Source organism: Acanthisitta chloris, unplaced genomic scaffold (assembly GCF_000695815.1).
Source record: "Acanthisitta chloris isolate BGI_N310 unplaced genomic scaffold, ASM69581v1 scaffold13379, whole genome shotgun sequence".
NCBI lineage: Eukaryota > Metazoa > Chordata > Aves > Passeriformes > Acanthisittidae > Acanthisitta > Acanthisitta chloris.
The window spans coordinates 11,428-33,047 of NW_008693196.1; the positions used below are offsets into that span (position 1 = coordinate 11,428).

The 21,620-nt window shown below is 48.7% G+C and overlaps 1 protein-coding gene across 1 annotated transcript; it reads right to left on the reverse strand.

The window, feature by feature from the left end:
• Positions 1–716: 716 nt before the first annotated feature.
• On the reverse strand, positions 717–14,859 carry FAM53B (family with sequence similarity 53, member B; the record flags this gene model as incomplete). The annotated part of the gene is given in 6 exon segments (XM_009082991.1): positions 717–855; positions 1,991–2,016; positions 3,176–3,840; positions 3,843–3,866; positions 11,602–11,653; positions 14,791–14,859. Coding segments are annotated over 6 exon segments (975 nt in total), but the record flags the coding sequence as incomplete, so codon positions are not given.
• Positions 14,860–21,620: the final 6,761 nt, after the last annotated feature.

The window sequence follows — 21,620 nt, forward strand, 5'->3', positions numbered from 1 at the left end:
TCACCTCCCTTTTCTGAGCTATGGGAATTGCAGGCACAAGACGCACAACCAGAACTTTGAGGAATTAAAGGCAATGTTTCCCCAAGTATTTTCCCTCCCAGCTTAACTTTAACATTTAGGTCTCTTTCTTAATTAGCCCAGTTATGTGGCCATGTAATTGCTTCCAGGAGCGGCCCCCTCCCTCCCGCCTGGCCTAAATATCCCTCCTGGTATGAAGAAAACAGCTCTTTCAGGTCAAATTATTTTTATTTTGATTATGGCACAGCGTTTCAGGCCTATAAACATATGTGGTTACCAGCACAAGCAGAAAATTAACCAATCTGCTGCCAGAGGCAGATGCTGATCCAGCACCCAGCACCCCGAGGCTCAGTCCCTGGCTGTAAAGTGAACACTCTGGATGCTTTGGCTTTGCTTTGGATCATGAAGGCCATAGCACACATGCCATTTCTACCCCATATAAAGCCAGACTAAGGGACATGTGGGGCCATACAGACACCTTGCCATTATTTCAGCTCTTCCTCTGAAATCACCCAACTTTGCAGTCCCCTGGGCAGGAAGCATTAAAAGCAGCCTAGGGGGATACACAAACCTGCAGGGTTTTCTCGAGCACAGTTACCCTGCATCTCCTGCAGCCCCTGAGGAACTAGTTGGCCTTCCCAGCATTCCTGTCCCAGGGAGGGCTCTGGCCATGCCCCACCAAAGGCAAGAATGCTCACCATGACTTGCCTCATCCTGCTCGTCCCTCTGTGCCAGTCCTCCCACGCAGAGAGCAGCCTGCCAGTGCTGCTTTCCATAACCCAGCAGCTCTGAAAATCCTGCTCCTTGCACAGCTCCTGGCTTTGCTTTCTCCCCTTCCTGCTCCAGCTCCACTGCCCAAACCCAGCAGCACATCCCTGCCTTGGGGATTCACCCACTGCCATGGGCACCCGAGCTCTGATGGGTTTCCTCCCTGGAAACTGAGAATACTCCATGGGACCTGCTTGGACTGGATCCCAGTGGTGGACCCTTAGTGACACTGTTGTTGGTTGTTGGCTGTAGCAACCACTGGGCATTTGGCAGTGGCCCTGACCACCCAGGCTGGACCAGCAGAAGAGGAGGGGATAGATTTTTGTCATCCTTGGATCACCTGTGCATGTAAAAGCCATGGCCATCCAAATGATAACAGTTTGCCAGGGCTCAGCATCCACTGGAAGCTCCTGCTGACCCCACGAGATTTCCCTGGCCAAGCCCTTTGTTTCCTGGCTAACAAACTTTCCTCCTTGGACTGGTGCAGTGGAGAAGCTGGCTTTGCCCCACAGCATCAGAGTACCAGAGTTTCATAGAATGTTAAGGGGTTGGAATGGACCTGAAAGATCATCCAGCCCCAACCCCCTGTCCTGGGCAGGGACACCTCCCACCAGAGCAGGTTGCTCAAGGCTTTAGCCAACCTGGCTGTGAACACTGCCAGGGTTGGGGCAGCCACAGCCTCCCTGGGCAACCTGGGCCAGTGTCTCACCACCTTCACGACTTCTTCCTAATACCCAATCTAACCTTTGAACACCTCCAGGGAGGTGAAACGATGCATGGCTGCTTGTACAAAGAGAATTAGGAGGATGCAGTTGTGCTATTCCACCCCGGCTAGTAAAATATAATAACACATGTAAGTGGTTTTTCTCCTCATCCAGCTTATTATCTAATAAAATAAGCTTAGCATAGTAAACATTGCTGGTGTGATTTAGCAAAAGACAAGAGCAATCCTCATGTTTTTCCCCTGCTATCACCTAAATATGTGATGCCCTCACTCCATTTATCCTCTAAGCTCCTCTGAAGGAGGAAAAGCCAATTTCTTCCTCCAACACCACTGAACTCCTTCAAAACACCCTCTGTGCCTCCAAGCACAAAACACCATAAAACATCACGTTCTTGTAAGGAGAAAACACACACAGAGCACTGGATGTCACCTGGTGTAGAACAGGGAGGGGAGAAACCCCATGGCTGTTTCTCCACCCACCCAACGAACTGCTCCCAGCAGTTTCCCTGTGAACAACAAGGTGATGTCTTGCACCAGACAAGCTTTGCTGGCCCCAGCTCTACAAAAACCCATCAGGGCAGACGTTCTCACATGGTTGACACTGGGATGAGGCAGAGCAGATTATCACATTGAACTGAAACCATGGGGGAAGTTTATGGCCAGCAGAAGGTGACGGCCCACGCTGGATGTGGCCAGGGTGGCCCTGCTCCCACAGCAGGAGCCCTGAGGTTTTCACAGCCCCATTATCTCCATCCCACACAGAGCTGGTGGTGTCACTGACTTTACAACTATAAATTATTGATGTAGGAAATGTCAGATCATAAAACTGCAGGAAAACAAATCTTATGAGTGTGAAATGGAAATGTTTCTTGTGCTGCCCTTCGATGCAGCCTCTCACTCTGTCTATCACTAAAGTCCTGTCACTTGGTCCTGCAGGGAGAGGACCCAGGAGCAAAATCCTCCCTGATTCGCACTTCAAAATGTTATCTGGTTCTGCACAGCAAATTGAAGAGGGAGGTTGTGCTCTGTGTTTGCAACTGAAAATGAAACGTGATAACATCTCCAGAGTGGAAAATTACAGAGGCTGAGTGCAAGTAAAGCCTGTAGCTGTAAGAACTCAGCTCCTGACAGAGTCAGGACTGGGTGCCTCGGGGTGCTGCCTTCATCTCCCTGTGGCTCCTCTCCCCAAACTCAAAAATGTGGGATTTAGCATCTTCCTGCTTGAAACCCATGCTAGGAGGAAACACCACCACAGTGGACTCGGTGTGCAATGGTCAGTGTGGAACAGAAATGCAGGACTTTGTTAAATTTGGTGAGACACTGGCCCAGGTTGCCCAGGGAGGCTGTGGCTGCCCCAACCCTGGCAGTGTTCACAGCCAGGTTGGATGAGCCTTGAGCAACCTGCTCTGGTGGGAGGTGTCCCTGCCCAGGGCAGGGGTTGGGGCTGGATCATCTCTAAGGTCCCCTAAAACTATGATTCTATGATTAAACCCATCTGGAAGGGAATGGATATTCTGCTTGGACAGAAGGATGCGTTTCCCTGTAACACCTGTGCTGCTCTGCATGCCACACTCCCACCCTGGGAGGATGCTGAAGTTAGCCAAGCAGAGAACATCATCACCTCACTGCTGAGCCCCTGGCAGGGACAGCCCTGCTGCCTCTCACCTGGGTCATCTTGGCCAGGTCCAGCGAGGGCCGTTGCTCCTGCACCTCGTCCGGTCTGCGCCGCTTGACGCCAACCTTTTTGTCGTTGAGGACACAGGGCTGGGAGCGGCTCCGGGACAGCCCCGCGGTGCGCCGGCACAGCTCCGGCGTGGACGCCGGGGTGCAACACTCCGAGGAAGAGAAGCGATCGTGCGAGCAGGACAGCGACCTCTGCATGTCCACCCGGTCTGCCCCGTGCCCTCCAGCGCCCGATGTCCTGGGCTGGCCCCCCGCCCGGGCGGGATGCTCTGCGCACAGCAGGCTGGAGCGCGAGGGCAGGCTGAAGCTGGAGCTCCTCTGCATGGTGGCGAAGCCGTTGGAGTAGCGCTGCACGCTGCCCCCGCTGTAACACCGGCGCTTCTCCACCGGCGTCCACACCTTGGAGCCCAAGGGTCTCCACGCGGTGCCACAGCTGGACATCTCGTCGGAGAAGGACAGCGAGCGGCACTGGCGCTTGCTGGGGGGAGCCGAGGGGTTGCCGTGGGGGTCGCTGAGGCTCAGCTCTTTGATCAGGTTGGTGACGGAGCAGGTGCTGGACGTGTCCCTCGGCCAGCGCGAGCTCTCCTCGCCCTTGTCCGACAAGCAGTCCCAGATGCTGGCGCCCGGCTGCTCGAGCTGAAGTGGCTGCTGCAATTTCTCCATCGGTCATTTTCTGGTTCAGAAAGGAGAGAGGGAAAAAAAAAACACAACACACACGCAGAGGCATTAGCGTTAATTAATTCTGCCATTCGCTTTCCACGTCCGTAAACAAAAAGAGTAGCATATGGGACATTTTCCAGTACAAATTAATTAACTCTTGGAATATGGTTTTCCGAACTGCCAGGAGAGAGGGTTGTGTGGTGTAGATGGAGAGAGAGACAAAGTGACAATCCCAGCAGGAGCAAAACTGCTAGAAGGAGATAAAAACAAGGCTTTGAATATTCCAGATTGCACTAGCTGAGGGGAATTCTGCACTATAAAATGGTGTGGTTATCTCTGTGCTAAATCATGTCTCAGATGTGTGTGGTTTGTCCTGGGCTCCACAACTGATAATTGCCTGAGAGGCTCACAAAAACTGGAAGTAAAGAGTACAAATCTGGGGCCAGATGGACCTTGTGGGACAAAACACCAGAAAGGAGATGAGATGGGGTTTGGGATGGTTCTAACAGAAAGGAGAGTGTCCCATTGAGCACTGAGCTGCCTGGCATGGCACAGGAACCCCAAGAAGGTCATCATGGGAAACCAAAAGCCACCTCGACACCCATCAGGCTGTCCTGCTCTCATCCACTGCTAAAACAGCATTGCTCCAATGAAAGCAACTTATCCCCATCCTCTGAGCATCTCTCCCAAACTGACCCCAAGACACCGTGTCTAACAGAAGTCAGCACACATAATAAGCTCTAGGATGGCTGATACTATAACAGATACACAATAAACCTCCAGCAGCAATTTGCAAGATGCTGTTCTTAGGTCCCTGTTGTGAGGGAACCTCCTGTTGTGAGGCTCATTGTCCATCTCCCCTCCATCCCCAGAATCTGCAGCCCCCACATGTACCTAACACAGCCAATTGTTTCCACTTGTGTAAGAAACATAAGGCTGAACATTTATATAAAGGAACAAACTGCTTAATAGGGGCACCTTCTTTAAAAAATAATGCACTTTACATTTTATTCCTCTCTATTTCATTCATCTTGTTTACAGGGGAATTTGTTCCTCCTGCAAATTTGGCTTATATTAAAGTCTCTCAATGCAGCACAGCAAAAGGTGGTGGTGACCTGTTGCATGGTTTCAAGGTCAGCATAAAGATGTTCCTGTTATCAGATGGGGTTTGCGGTGCCTGGGTAAAGCTCCAAGAAACCTGCACCTCCCAAGTCCACGGGCTGAGATGCATCTGGCTGCAGGCAGCTCTGTGTACGAAGACTGCAAACCTGCTGCAGATGTATGCAAAAAACATAGAATCACAGAATCATTTAGCTTGGAAAAGACCTGCAAGATCATCGAGTCCAACCATTTCTCCAGCACTGTCAAGGTCACCACTGACCATGTCCCCAAGTGCCACATCCACATGGTTTTTAAATCCCTCCAGGGATGATGATTCCACCACTGCTCTGGGCAGCTGTGCCAGGGCTGGACAGACCTTTCCATTAAGAATTCTTCCTTAATATCCAATCCAAACCTTCCTTGGTGCAACTTGAAGCCATTTCCTCTTGTTTTACTGCTTTATACCTGGGAGAAGAGACCAACCCCCACCTTGCTACACTCTCCTTTCAGGGAGTGGTAGGGTGATAAGGTCCCCCTGAGCCTCCTTTTCTCCAGGCTGAGCTCTCCCAGCTGCTCCTCATCAGACTTCTGCTCCAGCCCCTTCCCCAGCTTCCCACCCATGACCATGTGGGAAGAGAGGATTGAGAATGATGATCTCATTCCCACTGACAATAAAAGGGGAAGGGAAAGCAAAGCATCATCAAGGTTGGGCTGCCCTACACAGGCTGCACATGCACTCAGGGCTCTCTGCAGATACACCACTGACACTCAACAGGAAAACCATGGCAGGACAACCCCTTCGGCTGCTGCAGTGGAAAAAAGTCATCAGCCAACAGACTTTCACTGGTGACTGTTTTTGTCGTCGGCTGCTGCAAACAGAGGCCAACTGTGCTAGCTAACTGTCGCTGCCAAGTTTCACATGATCATATCTAAATCGTGCAATATTTTCAGGGGGTTTTTGGGTATTTCCACTCAAGCAACTGAAGGATGAATTAAAAGCCATACCCAGCCCACAGCTGCGGGTACCAGCCCCGATAGGCAAGATGCAACGGTGCAAAATGCTTCCGACCATGGCTCGGTTTCAAGTCAGGAGGTCAGATTTGGGGCCCCTTACAGCACTCTTGGCCAATTTTCCCATTCCTCCCTGCATCCAGCGGCTGCCCTAAGAGCTTCAGCCACAACCAGCCTGGCTCTGCCCACAGTAACCGCACGGCTTTTCAACTGCTGCTGTCCTCATTTTAATAAACACAATGAAAAGTGAGAAATCCGTGCTAAACAACTCCATCTATGTTTAGATCTTTATTATTTTTCCTCTACATTATGCTGCCAGCACAGAGGTTTCTTGGGTCAGGTCAGCAGACAAAAGAAACAGAAATAAAAGCCGATTTTTCATGGCAAGCTGCCACGATCCTCTGGCCGGAGACTGTACAAAAGGCCTTGGTGAGGAGGATACGAGACACCTTCCTCTTTCACCCCTGCTTCAGCACAAACAGCTATAAATCTTCCAAACCTTGCAAATAAAATGGTAATAGCACCACTATCCCCAGCCTCAGCTTGGGGTTATTTACTCTTCCCTTTGCACCATGGGAGCTGGTACAGTCTGGCCCCTACAAGCCCTCGAGCGTCACGGACTGGTCCCAAACTATGATACCCCAGAAAATGGGTTTCCAGTGCAAACAGAAAGCAGGTTGCCCTGGAACAAATTGAAAATAGGGTAGTCTAAGGGTTGAGGGTGTAATTAAAGACCTCAGAAAAGCCTTATTGAGGAAAAGCTGCTGGTTTGAGGCTCAATTCTTTAAGAGTAAGATTCCTATCCTGCTCGGGCTGATAACGATAATTGCACTGGAGACATTAATACTGCTGCAATAAGCTTGTATTAATTTTCTTAAATTACACACCTCAGCCTGGTTTACCCCGAGGCAGTACTTTGTTCCAGCATAAAACCCACCGTGAGAACCCCCTGATTTGCAAGTGAGGCAGTAATTTGTTCCAGCATAAAAGCCACCGTGAGAACCCCCTGATTTGCAAGTGAGCTGCTTCACTGGAAAACTCTCCTTTGCCTACTGGAAAACAATGGGACAACCAGAGCATGGTGTAAGTGTGGCACAAGGGGCTCTTCCCCGGCTTAAACAACTCCTTCTTGGCTGCTAGTGCCCTTGGATGAAATAGCATCTTACGTCTGGATTTTGACTTAAAACTGCAAAAATAAACATAACACCTTAACAACATCCATGTGCTCTCTCATGCAGCCTTGGCTGCATCAAACCCAGTGGTCAGGGCATGAGGGACTCGTGGGCTGGAGCTACATCCCAAAATCAAGGAGATGGGTGTTGTCCTCCACACCTCCCTGAGAGCTTTGCACAGCCCCACAGAGAGCAGGATCCATCCTCAGAGCATCACAGCCATGTTCCAAAATGCTTCTTCACTCCAGGTTTTGCAGCACACAGACACATCAGGCACTTTGCAGCTTCAGGATGGCCCTGAGCTTTTTAAACAACTCCTGTGCTCCTCTGGTGACACAGAGTAGGTTTAAATGACCACTGGGATAACCACAGAGAAGGGTGTAAAACCGAAGCGCTGACACAACTCTGACTACAGCGACACAAATGTGCTGCTATAATATTTTTACAGTTCCTTTTTATACATAATGCATGATCCTTCTGCTCAAGTCTCCTCCGCATTCCTGTCCCGTGAAATAATTTACATTAATGCATAATTTATTACAGCAACTTGTAAAGCAATTAGGGGTTTCAATCAATTTCTCTTATCCTCTTTGGCAGATAAATTCTGTCTGGATCCTAACCCAAACATTTCTGTCTGCACAGGTGTGCATCCAACTCCCTTTCTTCACGTGTTGTTCAAGCTGAATTTGTTTTCACAGTCCCTGTGCACAGGGGGAAAAGGCAATGTTAATTTTCCATTGTCTCCCCTGTTTATGTTCAAGAGAAAATTTCTAAATGTGGAACACATTTAAGGGTTGTAATTAGCTGATGGCAGTGCCATAGAGCCTTCCCAGGGCAGAAATAAGGTGAAAATACAATGCACGGAGCTTTGCTTCAATGGGAAATGAAAACAACAGCCCTAAAATCTACTCTGGAGAATAAGCACACCAGTGGGCTGCAGGCTCCTCATGCCATCAGCCTGCACAGCAGAGGGAAATTCCCCACTCCAGTGATGAAACATGCCCTGCTCTTCAACGCAATCCTCTGGTGAGGTCTCCCCACTCCAGCTATACCTCACCAGAATTCCCTGAGTGTCCTTTTTATCCTTGTGGGGTGATTGTGCTGGAATGTGCTCCAAGATTCTGCTCTACACTGCTGGCTTTTCAAAAAAAAACAAACCCTGAAATTCCAGGAAATCCTGGTTCAGGAATATGAGGCATGCAAGCCTTGCAGGTGCTTTCAGGATGCAATCAAGGGGCATCACCCCCATCAAAGGCTGGACTTGATGATCTTGGAGGTCTTTTCCAACCTTAATGATTCTATGAGTTTGCTTCTCTTTTGGCTTCTTGGGCTTTCCTCTGTCACACATGCATGGTGAAAAGTCACTTCCAGGTAAAGAGGTGTGCAACAGAGAGCCCAAAGCTGCAGCTCCTCCAGTGATGTTGCCAAATGGTGCTGGTGGAGCAGAGTGAGAAAGGACAGACAAGTTGACCTGGGTACGTAATACATCATCCTGCTATGCCACAGAGGTCTATAAGGACAAATTCTGGGGGTGGTCTCCAAGGGTAAAAACAACTGATGTTTACTTTGAAAAGAGCACTTCACAGAGGATGTATGCAGGATCTGTCCCAGATGGGCTCAAACCTAACCCCTCCTTTTCCTCCCTTTTCCAATCAGGGCTGTGCATGCAACGCCTGCCACGCCATGACTGATCCTGTGACCATGGCGACTGCATGCGCAAGCACCTTGTCACAGCCTCAATAAAACCCTGCTGCAGCTTGCCTCAGAGATAACTTCTTGCTTACACAGAAAACAGGAGGCCACAGCTGTCAGCACACACCCACTGAGCTTCCCATACAAGGCCAGGTTGGATGGGGCTTGGAGCAACTTGGTCTAGTGGAAGGTGCCCCTGCCCATGGTAGGGGGTGGAACTAGATGGGCTTTAAGGTCCCTTCCAACCCAAACTGTTCTGTGATTCTATGATACAAGACGGGACTAGTGCAGCCTCTGGTGCTACCAACTTGGATACCAAGTACTTCTTTCCTGCTAGGGAAAGGTTAGGCAATGCTGCCAATGTCTTCTTAAAATACTGTACATTTTCTGTTGTCATCCACTCAAAGACAGAAAAAATTCGATACAGGAAGTCAAAAATAACAGAATCACAGAACGGTTTGAACTGAAAGGGACCTTACAGATCATCTAGTTCCAACCCCACTGCCATGGGCAGGGACACCTTCCACCAGCCCAGGTTGCTCCAAGCCCCATCCAACCTGGCCTGGAACACCTCCAGGGCTGGGGCAGCCACAGCTGCTCTGGGCAACCTGTGCCAGTGCCTCACAACCCTAAAGCTCCAACTTTCTAATATGACACCTTCCTTCTCTAGCACAGTCACTGATATTTCCTCTGTGGACATGGGATGTAGACAACTGGAGAAAAGGAGAAAAATACCCCTATCCAACGATAGGACAATTCTTACACTCCCAGGTGTGTCAAGGATCCATCAAGGAGAATGGAAAACAGAAATTGTTGAATTTATAATTTTAGGCAAAGGGCTATATAAAGATAAAATGCAAATATTTTTAGTAATGTTATCATCACACTGGCTGGAGTGTTTCTGGATCCAACATCGCATTATCCAACATATCAAGTGTTTAATAATTTTTACTCAGTATATTGAGTTCTGTTACAATCTCTAACCCATTTTCAGATTCTTGCAGTGTTTAGTTCCTTACAAGGTGAACTCCAGGGTTTGGATGATGCTCTCCCTGGCAGAGGCTGGGCCACTGGGACCAGCCATGAGCTGCCTTCCTGCCCAAAGCTGTCCTCATCTCAAAGGCCTCACCTTGTGCTAAGATCCTCAGCCTCTTCTGGCTAAAACCCCAGTAAACTCAGCCAACTTCCCTACTTTCCCCCAACATCATACATGGAACTATGAGTCTTTGCCTCCCATTGCCTGCACTACCAGTCCAAACTTCACCGTATTTATTTACCTAGGTGCTTTCTACCAACAGGCACTTGGCCCTGAAATACTCCCCCAGTTTTGCATTCAGTGCCATAAAAACTTAGGAATTACGACTTATAATGACTTATTTAAACAGTCAAGCAAGTTTTGACACTGGATTAGTCTGTGATTACTGCCCACATTGGGAGATATCAAGAAGAAAGCTTGGGAAAGATAGCTAAATTGAAACCCAAGCCAACCAATCCCTTAATACACTGGAGAGACAGACTCCTTTGACTGGGCATGACGAAGACCATTACAGGGCAAGCTGAGGTCAAGGAGGTGACACTCAGTTCCCTTAGAAAGAGGATGATTTGGCAGCCACAGAAGACCAACACAGCGCTACAAAGATGCAGAAGGCTTTGTGAAAGCTCTTAAAAGACAAGCTGCTCTTCAATTAGGCATAGGCTCTACTTCTCTGTTGAAGAGCCTGCTAGTGCCACAGCACAAGACAAAACCATCTGATTGGGTTTCATTGTTCTTCACTCTTGTTTGACAGGCAGCAGAAAGGGAATGGGCTGCCTCTACCCCTTCTTGACTTTGAAGCTTGTAATTCTCATCTGAAAAAACCCCAAATGCTCTCTGTGTCCCCCACACCCCAATGAATGGAGTTATCAGAGAGCCTGGAAGACATCTCCTGTCAATGCATGTGCTGGGCTCTCATTAACGCTAATGAGAGTTGTGTCCATGAAGAAACGGGGCAGCCTCTTTGTCTGTGAAGTATTGGCTTTCACAGCAAGTAGCTTGGCTCAAACTTGACCTACAATTTTAATTGGGCTTTGAGACTTCGCCCAGTGTCTGGCTCCTCACTACGAACGCCACAGAGCACAATATAACTGCACATCCTCTGGCACTATCAGTTTTTCAGGACCATCAGCCAAGGCACCAATCCTCCATCAATTTTGGTGGCTGCTCGGCATAAAAATTGATAGCAAGCTCTGACATAAAAGGCATTAAATATCCTGTATCATGGTTACTGTCAACAGCAAAAATAAGACATTTTCCTTACTGTTTGAGGTCTGTCCAACACTTTGTGCCAAGTGGTAGAACATTTTGGTGATAATACTGTTATTTATTACTTGCACTGTGCAAACATTCAAAAGTCACAGTCATGGGTTGGATACTCAAACACAACCTCAGACCCCAAATGTTTATAATCTCCACTGTATGAGTTACTCTAAAAATAAGCAGATATATCAAAGGGGAGGGGAGAGGAGATAAGCAATTCACTCAGCAATGGTAACAGGGCACAACCAGCACCTTTGGGAAGGAGAGTGGCACAGGCGTGATGGTCACCACTAATCGTGGTGGGGTGGGTGCCCCTCTGTCCCTGCTGTGGGGGCAGGTGGGTGGATGTCCACCTCAAAGTCTGCAAGAGAGTGTTTTTTGGAGACATCCGTGTAGTCAGGACATCTTCCCACCCATCACTCTGAGGAAGCAGGCACAGAGGTGAGTAAATACGGACAGAAGTTTCTGTTACTTACCCATCACGCCGCAAGAGAAGAGGGTAGGTCCTTGACTCATCTTTGGAGTGTGCTGCAAACAACCAGAAAAACTATTCACTTCTAGCAGACTCGACCTGGACACCAGAAACCACCCTGCCTCCAGCCTTGGCAAAGCCATGGCACCCGGTGGGGAGGAGAGCCTCGGGCACCTGTGATGGTCCCACTTCAGCAGGGACCAGGGGCAGACCCAGTCATCTTCCCTCAATGAAATCAAATTCAATTAAACACTCTGCAGAGTCGTTGTCATTGTCTGAGCTTGGATCCGGCAGCTAATCCTTACCCAGACCCAAAACACCAGAGAAACCAAAATGGGAGCTGTAATTCAGCAGTAACTCTGGATTGGGCAAGAAAGCAGCAGCCGTGGTATCTGAACCTCATCCAAGCCCATCAAGGCCTCCCCCATCTAGGTACAAAGCAGCTATTTAGTTCTTTTAAACATACAATGTGTTTCTAAGGCAAGGCAACCTCACCTCAGCACTTCTGGGGAGTCTGCACTTGGATCGTGCTGATTTGCACTAAAAATAGGGAAAAATGCCACTATATGGGTACAGAATAATCCTGTTTGCTTTTCACATTCTTTTTTTTTTGTCATGAATTTTCCTCTTGACAGCATAAGAGACACCATTAGACTTCTAAAAATGAGCATGGATGGTTTTACATACAATACATCAACATGTCATCTGCAGCTACATGCCATTTTAGCTATGCCTGCGAAAACACACTTTCATAGTAATTGTCCTTAAAGTATCCCTAAAAACATCCATATTCTGGCTTCTGAAGTGTCTATCCTGGCAACACCATCCCATCTGACCGAGACTTTACACCATCTGAGGGAAGCACCAGCATGACCTCCACGTTCATCTGCGCTGCCATAGCCGTGTTTTATCTGGCATTAAGCCACTGCATTCACACCTTCTCTCCTGATCCATGTTTTACATGGAACCTGCTCACACAACCATAGAATCACAGAATGGTTTGGGTTGGAAGGAACCTTCAAGATCATCCAGTTCCAACCCCATCCACCTTCCCCTAGCCCAGGCTGCTCCGACCTCCACGTTCATCTGCGCTGCCATAGCCGTGTTTTATCTGGCATTAAGCCACTGCATTCACACCTTCTCTCCTGATCCATGTTTTACATGGAACCTGCTCACACAACCATAGAATCACAGAATGGTTTGGGTTGGAAGGAACCTTCAAGATCATCCAGTTCCAACCCCATCCACCTTCCCCTAGCCCAGGCTGCTCCACTCCAAGCCTGTGCATAATAAGGACAATAATAATGTACCAAATGATGGCACCTGCCTGTACAGACCAGTCCAATAAAAGATTCCACTTCATATACAGAATGCTGCAAATATTGATTATAGAGGGATGTGGAGGCCAAACCAGCTATGGGGTGCAGACAGGGAGAAGAAAAATACGGGTCAGTCACCTTCTTTCCAGCATGTCCCACTTTCCTAGGTGAACTAAGGATATCTCTATCTGTCAAGTTCCACCTTATGAAGCAGCAGGTAGAACTAATCAGGAGGCACAGAGGACAAACAGCTGCCTCCAAAGAACGGCTAAAGTGGAGCAAAGAAGTGGGACAAGCCCCAGAGAAGGCAGTGGTTGTGCCAAGCACACCTGTGTGCCAGCCCCAGAGACCAGCCACTGACTGCAAATGCAGGAGGGAGAAGAATATGACACATCCCATACTGAGTATAATTACCATTTGGTAAGAATTTTGTCTTAACACCAAACTGGGAGCTGAACCAAACGAGAACATCGACTGTTGGCAGGTGATACTGCCCCATTGCTCACACATGTATTTCCTTAGGGTTTGCCTTTTGGCCTTTCCCACGAAGCCAACAGAAAAACTCTTACTTTCTTTGTTGGATCAGCCTTCTTGTGATCATCTGCCCCAATTTAACAGCCTAGGCAACCCAGCAATTCAAGCTGTGTACCCAGGACCATCACTGCACTATCGACTCAGCCCCAGGGCTGTGGGAAGCACTCAACAAACACACAAGGGCAAAGTTTCACCTTACAGCTCTGCACCTCTGCCACCTGCCATCACACAGCCTGAGCACCCACCTATTCATAGGAGCAGAAGAAGCTACTCTCATTGCCTCTCTGCTCCAAGTTCCCCTCCACCTCCTGGGACACCACCAGCATCGGATGCCCAGGCTCCCCCCTCATCACCAGCTGCAGGAGATGTTGCCTTCCCAGCAGGAGCTAACACTAAAGCAAGGATATTCTTTTAATATACCAATATCCTTCCCAAATTTCACCCTCTAAGGCAAAATGTCACACTGCCTCTGGCTTGCTCACCTTCTCCTCCACCATTCTTGGCCAGGGCAGCCTGTCATCTCCCCAGCACACTGTGCTCTGCCTAGGAAGCCCAGCTGGACAGTTTGTCATCCTTGGAAAACTCAGGCATTTATATCTCTTTTATGTTCAAAATGTCCATTTATGGCTGATCCTGCCAGATGCTTCCTGCCGTGTTCCTGCATGCCCTTATCTGTGACTCTCAGTGCACCCTGCCTTTTTCAGGGTCATTTCTTCTCTGACCACCACCAGGAGGACAGAGAAGCAAATGTCCACAACCAGCCTTGCTCTGGACTTTCACAGATGGCTATCCATCCCCTGGCACCTCTTTCTCCTGACCCTGCTCCCCACCATAGGTACTCAGTCCCACGGCCTTGCTCACCCCTTGCAGCATCCTTTAGTCTGTTTGCTGACCCTCATTTGTGTTTTTGTTGTTGCCTGCTCATTCAGTGTGCTTGGATTTCCATCTCTCCAGGCTCCCAGTGAAATTAAGTACCATGGCACTGCCCTTCACTATCTCCCACTTAATCCTGCTCCCCACTTGCTCATACTCATATTCATGATGAGCATCTGTTCACTGGTGGTGAAGCAACTTTTCACCTGTGTTATTCACTGCATTGATTTGATTTTTTCTCACTGTTTATCCCACTGGATGCTTACTGAAATCCACATATGCAAAAGTCACAGCACTCCAACCACTTACTAATCACCAGCTCCTTGGATATTAATGCAGCTTTGTATAAATCAATGCTACAAAACATCTAAAGTTCCATCCCTGCAGCACAGGAAACCCTCATTATAAAGCTACAGCAAAGCTCTCAGCAGCAAACCAGTTTTGAACACAGACTCCACAAAACTTACCAGCTCAGTCCTGCATGTTATGGAGTCAGCACCTTTGTTTGCCCGAGGTTTGGTTAAGATCATCACCATGGTAATGCAGTCCTGTCTCAGAGTCCATCAGGGTCCAGGAGAAGGATGCTGGCAGCTGGGCTCTGGCGAAGCTCCTCTTTCAGTCCATATTCCCCCAGAAAAGTTTGGGCCCTGCTAGCTCCTTGGGGGATGTGCAGGGACAGCCTTGGAGCATGGAGAACTCCCTGTACACACACAGAGAGAGAAACAGCTTTAAGGGACTTGCCTAGGGGGTGGATGCACTGGGCAAAGGGGCAAGCACTGCCCAAAAAACATCCTGACAGCAGTTACTCCCGTGAAGTGTTTACTTCAGGCTTTTAAACATTGTTGGTGGTCCTCTGCACCCATCAGCACAGAGGTGTTTCATGGGACAGGCACTCAGAGGAGCTGTTGGAAGCACACAAGGTACACAAGTGGAACAGAAGTATTTCAGCCAAATAAATACCTAGAGTTTCCTCTGAATTGTCCATTTGAAAAGGGAACTCACATCCCCTACATCGAAGGTAACATGGCTTTGAAACATTGGCTCCTTAAAGCCCCAGGGTTGATCTCACAGAAGCTCTTGCCCCCAGACCAGCTGGGAGCAGATGTCCAGCAGAAAAAGCCTCTCCAGCACCATTAAGTCTGTGAAATCCCCTGGATGCTCCTATCTCATCCCAGTTACTCCCCAATTCCCAACTTATAAAGAGCCCTCTAAGGAAAAAACAAGGCAAAGAGCTGTCTGCAAGGAAGAAAAGAGCTCCCTGCCCTGAAATCCTAAGAGCCACATCATGCCTCTTGATCCTTACCTATTTCCTGGGTAGGTCTAGGTAGGAAAAGCTAAAGGCTGCACAACAGGGAGCACCTATTAAACCACAAACTGCCCAGCCAGGCTCATCTGGCACTGCTCAGACCTGACCATGAGCCCTGCCTCACCCCTCAGGACCCTCTCTGTCAGACTTACTCCTGTGTCAATGCAGACAGATTGCAGTTCAAATCTGATTATCGAAACCAGCATTTCCCTCAAATCACTCCTCTAATCCTGTTTCATTATTTCATTGCTTGCAGTTAATGCAAACCACCAAACCCACCACTTGCATGACCCAAAGAGCATAAAACATTGATCTTGTACCATGCAGTCAGAGCCAATTGTGATGTTTAAGGACAATAGTTGAGAACATGCTAAGTATTAAACCTTGTTATGAACTGATCTGGCTGCTCCTCCCAGCTCCAAAATCATCCTGTCTGTGTTTACTTGGATTAGAGCTTGTGGTGGTGTTAAAAGTAGCTCATTTAAAGGCCAGCTGGCTGGTAAAGAAAAATCACCTTCTATTATTCTGTGAGGACAAAGTTCATCCAGAGTGCAAAGCCAAGATTGGGAATCAATACATTTCCCAAAGATTTACTGTTCCCAAGGGCACCTGGCACAGTCTCCAGCTATTTATGGGACATCAGTGGGCTTATTTACTGGTAACTTCATCACAAACCTCTAGACAACTCAGTGACCAAATGGAAACTGTCAAATAGAAAAGTAAACATTTCAGACTGTCAAAATGACACATCATTTGTCAGCCCAGATCATATATTTACACTATGGACACCCTGGGCTTGTGCAAGGAGGGCACAGGTGTTGAGGTTGTTCAGCCTGGAGAAGAGAAGCTCCAGGGAGACCTCAGAGCTCCTTCCAGTGCCTAAAGAAGATCCAAGAGAGCTGGAGAGGGACCTGGGACAAGGCATGGAGTGACAGGACAAGGGGAAATGGCTTCCCACTGCCAGAGGGCAGGAATAGATGGGATATTGGGAAGAAATTGTTCCCTGTGAGGGTGGTGAGACACTGGCACAGGTTGCCCAGAGAAGCTGTGGCTGCTCCATCCCTGGAAGTGTTCCAGGCCAGGCTGGATGGGGCTTGGAGCAACCTGGTCTAGTGGAAGGATTCCCTGCAGTCTCTGAGGTCTCTTCCAACTCTAACCATTCTGTGACTTCTGTCACAATCTCAGCTGTCCCTGATCCCAACAGAGACATGGCAATTTTTGCCACAGCACCACTCGCTGTGTCCAGGAGGACACTGAGGCCATTGCTGGCATGACATCAACACAGGGAGTGAAGATCAAACAAGCATCCAGTGCAGCCTGAAAGCAGTTCATCACAGTTCCTCGTTCACCAGGTATGATTTCTTCAGGAATAATTACCTTTCCCTAAGGTAATGGTTAATGCTGCAGCAGCAGACTGTGCCCCACGCCCAGCGTGCGGCAGCCAACAGGCAGGAGCTGTGGCAAGCACAGGCACAGGCTCCCTGCCCAAGCTGGATGGGATGCAGCACACACCACCTCACAACACTCCCCTCCCTGCCCCACTGCATCTCCTGCAATTAACACAACCCTAATGACAGATAACGCAGCAAACCGCTGCCAAGCTGGCAGCTACCACCACCCAATGTCGGGCCTTGTTAACCACCACCTGGTTGGGTTTTGGAATCCTCCCCACTGAGAAACTGCAATGAAAGAGAAAACTTTCCAGAGAAACATATCTTTGGCTCCCCATCCTGCCCCACCAGGCTCCTGACGCACGGTGTGACCCAGCACAGTCCTGCCCTGTCACGTCCTCTCCATGCAAACAAGTGCCATGGGACAGAAACTGCAGAGCTGGGATGGGTCCTATTGAGGCTGAGGAGGAAACTACTGTGTATTTATAGACTGGAGGCTTTCACACACACACACAGAGGCTAATAAAAAGATACTCTTCAGGGACCATTAATTATTTTCAGAAATGTATTTCCTCGTTTGCAATCAGATAAAGGAACTATCTTCATCCCAATGTCAAGGTTAAGTTTAGACTTGAGCCACAGCCACTGGGATAGACACAATCTCCTGAGCTGAAGTCCCCACAAGAAGCAGTAGCACATGGGAAACCCCAAATTTTAGCAAATTGTGCTTTTTTTCCATGGGTATTGGTTCAAAATACAGGCCAAGTAGAAGCCTGTGTGATCTCTGCAGTTCTAGAGGTGGCAAGAGGTTTCTCTCACAGCTGCTTTCTGGACAGTATCACAGCCATGAATGTTGGAGTTGGAAAAAAATGACACTGCAAAAAAAGTAAGTCAGATGACCCAACTTTTCATCCATGCGCTTGAAAGGTAATGCTTGAGAACCAACATGCTCCTTACAAGGTACAAGCATGGAGCACAGCCCTAGAGCTGCTCATGGGGGCAAACAGCCCCTTCCTGCAGGCAGGTCACACTCCCCACTCCACGACCAGGGCTACCACACAGGACTCCAAGCACCAGTCACAGCCACGTCTAGTTCACCTGCTACACTGAACTCTATGGAGAAGATTTAGCAAACTGTCTGTTGGATGCTTTGCCATGGCTGGAGAGAGTCTGAACAGTGGCCAGTATTGCATCCCCACACATTTTATGACAAATTTCTTCCCTGGACGGGTTATCCAGCCCTGGCACAGCTGCCCAGGGCAGTGGTGGAGTCACCATGCCTGGAGGGATTTAAAAGCTGTGTAGATGTGGCACTTGGGAACATGTTTTCGTGGTAGGGTTGGCTGTGCTGGGTTAACACTTGGACTCTATGACTGTAGAGGTCTTTTCCAACCTAAACAATTCAGTGATTCTACCATCTGACTCCCAGCAATTCTTTTCATGAAGATGACTGAAAACCAACATCACAAAGATTTCTACTTGCTGTGGGATCACCACCCTCTGCAGGGAAAACATCCAATCCTTGTCCAGCTCAATATTCCATCTCCAGACACACACACACACTGACATCAAACCTATTTACAGTGGAAAGGGCACACAGGAATGAGCAGCCAGAGCTGTACTTTGCATACTGATACACCTTGCAAGCAGAACAGTGTGACTGCTCTCAGAATATAAATCATCTGCCCCTGATGAATTTTTAATGCTGCTCCAAGCCTCTAGTGAAGAAGTCATGACCCTGACAGGACTCCACACTCCCTGCCCCAGCACTGTTCCCTGTGCTGTGCCTGAAGAAAACAATAGGCTGAACAAGGAGCCACCATGGCCATGGAGTTTATTTAACACAGTTTAGACCCACTAAAGAACCAAACCTAACCCCTCTGGGCCAAGCTCTGAGCATGATTCTAAGGCTTAACCATTCTTCCACCCTCAGCAAAGAAACAGAAACTCCCTCCTCTATGCATTTGAGTTTATTTATGGGATAAATACCTCCAATACACATGAAAGATGCCATTAAAGGCCTGAGAAGAAATCTTTACACTCTGAAAATGCCCCATGGACTAGACCCAAGTGAACAGGATCATGAATCAGCACACAGGACTTTCAAAGGACAAAATTTCCATGGATGCAGCCACATCAGGATTGCCCCCTGGGACTCTGTCAAGCAGAAAGAGCTGCCCCAAGCTGCCCAGCCTTGGGAGCAGAAAGGTTGCAGACCTGCCCCATCTCACCCTGAGCCTACAGTCAGCTCCTTCTGCTCCACAGGGTGTTCCCCCAGCTGCTGGAAGGGCAAGCACCATCCTGCTGGGTTGGTGCAATGACTCCCTGCAGGAGAAGAGCTTCAGTGCAGGAGATCATGAGTCCTGCCTGACTGCTGCCTGGCAAACACTTGTGCTGCCAGGAGATTACCAGCCAAGGAAAAGGAATAAGGAAATGTCTTCCTCTGCCTCCTGCTTACATCCAGATAGACTTTTCCAAGGCTAACAAGACACACTTTCAGCACTAATCAATAAGAAAAGGACTTGCGTACACCTAATATTTTTAACATTAATTTTAACATAGCAAAGGGGAAAGCAGTAACAGGTCTTGTTTGAGGTGAGCCTCACTCCAGAGGTCTGCACAGGTTCAAGAACCACATCACCTCGTTGCTTGTGACCAACAGCTTCATACAGGAACAGAGGTTCTCACCAACACAACCCAGAACTCCTGCCAGTGCAGGACAGCCTGGATGAAGCCAACATCTACAGCCACACTAATAAAATCCACAGCCAGCTTGAGGTCTACCACAACAGCACCCATCCTGAGGGACCATGTTAGGAACAGAAAATACCATGTAGATCCAACACAGATAGCCATGTGCAACCTGGAGGTGTAGGATTAACCCCCACTACCAGGAACATGGCATACACAAAATGGACATACTGTCCTGCCCACAACTATAAATTAATTACTAAGCCAATAAAAATCTATTATTTCAATCCAATCCTTTGCTCCAAGTGCCTAGGTATCACCTCAACCCAACATCAAAGTCACACAGGGCAGGGAGTCCCCCAGGCCCCAAACCACACAGCCAAACATTCCCAGCCTCTAGGGAGAGCCAAGCCAAGTCCAAGCTCACATGTTTGGGTTGGGCAAGCTCTCACCAAGAAGAAATAAGAGCAATTAAGGAAAATTACACACCGTCTAGTTGAGTAAAACACATCAGGTTTATTGCCCCCGTGCTCTGAGGGAACAGGACTGGCAGGGGAACGACTCCCGTAAACACCAGCAGCGGAAGGATTGAAAGGACAGGGCAGGGGCAGAGGTGCTTTGTCTCAACATCTTTAGCTCGAAGGAAATGGTGCTGGCAGTGACTTTGCCTTTTCCTCCCTGGCAACTGAAAAGGAAAAGAAGAAAGCAAAATTAGTCATTGCAAAACAGCAACCAGCAAGCGAAAGGTGTGAGCGAGGAGACTCCAGCAGAGAGGTGCCAGTGAGAGGTGGGAAGGGACAGGACAAGGGGGAATGGCTTCAAACTGACAGAGAGGAGGGTTAGATTAGATATTGGGAATAATTTTTTCCCTGTGAGGGTGATGAGGCACTGGCACATGCTGCCCAGAGAAACTGCTCCATCTGTGGAAGTGCTCAAGGCAAGGTTGGATGGAGCTTTGGAGCAACCTGGTCTAGTGGAAGGTGTGCCTGCCCATGGCAGGGGGTGGAATGAGATGAGCTTTAAGGTCCCAGATGAGCTTTAAGGTCCTTCCAACCCAACCTATTCTGTGGTTCTTAGATGACTCTATGAAGTGACCCCACAGGACCCAGCTCGCTGCACAAAAGAAGAAAAGACCATACACACATGGAGCACTAACAAGAGGTCTTCAATACCTCTTAGTTGCACATCCAGCCTGCACATGAGTTCTTGTTGTGGAGCAGCATCAGACCTTCAAAGGGATTACTCCTTAGCTGGCCCTGGGTATAGCCTGACCAGCTGCTCTGGTCTGAGAATGTCCCCAGCACATCACTCTGCCATGGAGCAATGCCCTGAGCCAGCTTATCCCACAGCCATGGACATCACCCAGCAGAGCTCAGCCCCAGGAACTCAGTGCCCTCCTTGCCCAGCAGATCTGGTCCCAGGGCAGCCCCTCACAGCACAGTGCCTTGTGAACAGATAGCACCAATAACACTGCACAGCACCATGTGGGTCATGTAGACATATCCTGCAAGATGCTCTTACTCTCAACAACCACAGAAATGACACATTCTCTTTGAGCAAACCTGTAATTATTGCCTAATCCGCTCATCAGGGGACTGCTGCTAATTTTGATTACTGTTTCCAAGGGATACTGGAAATACTGGACCAAGGGTTGGCTCTGGAGAAGAGCAGCTGAAGCAGCAGCAGCAGTCCAGCCTGCTGGTCCAAGAAACCATCTCACCTTTCTGTGGGTTTCCCCCCACGTCCCAATGGTGAGATTTATTACAAGAATTTGCAGTGGTCTGTGAGACACTGTGAGTGTTGGCCACGCTCCCAAAAGCTGAGGAATTGCTGAATTGAGAATTGCTTTGGCTGCTTAATCTCAACAACTAGGGATGCTGAAGAAGCCAGCAGGGTCCAGGTTTACTTT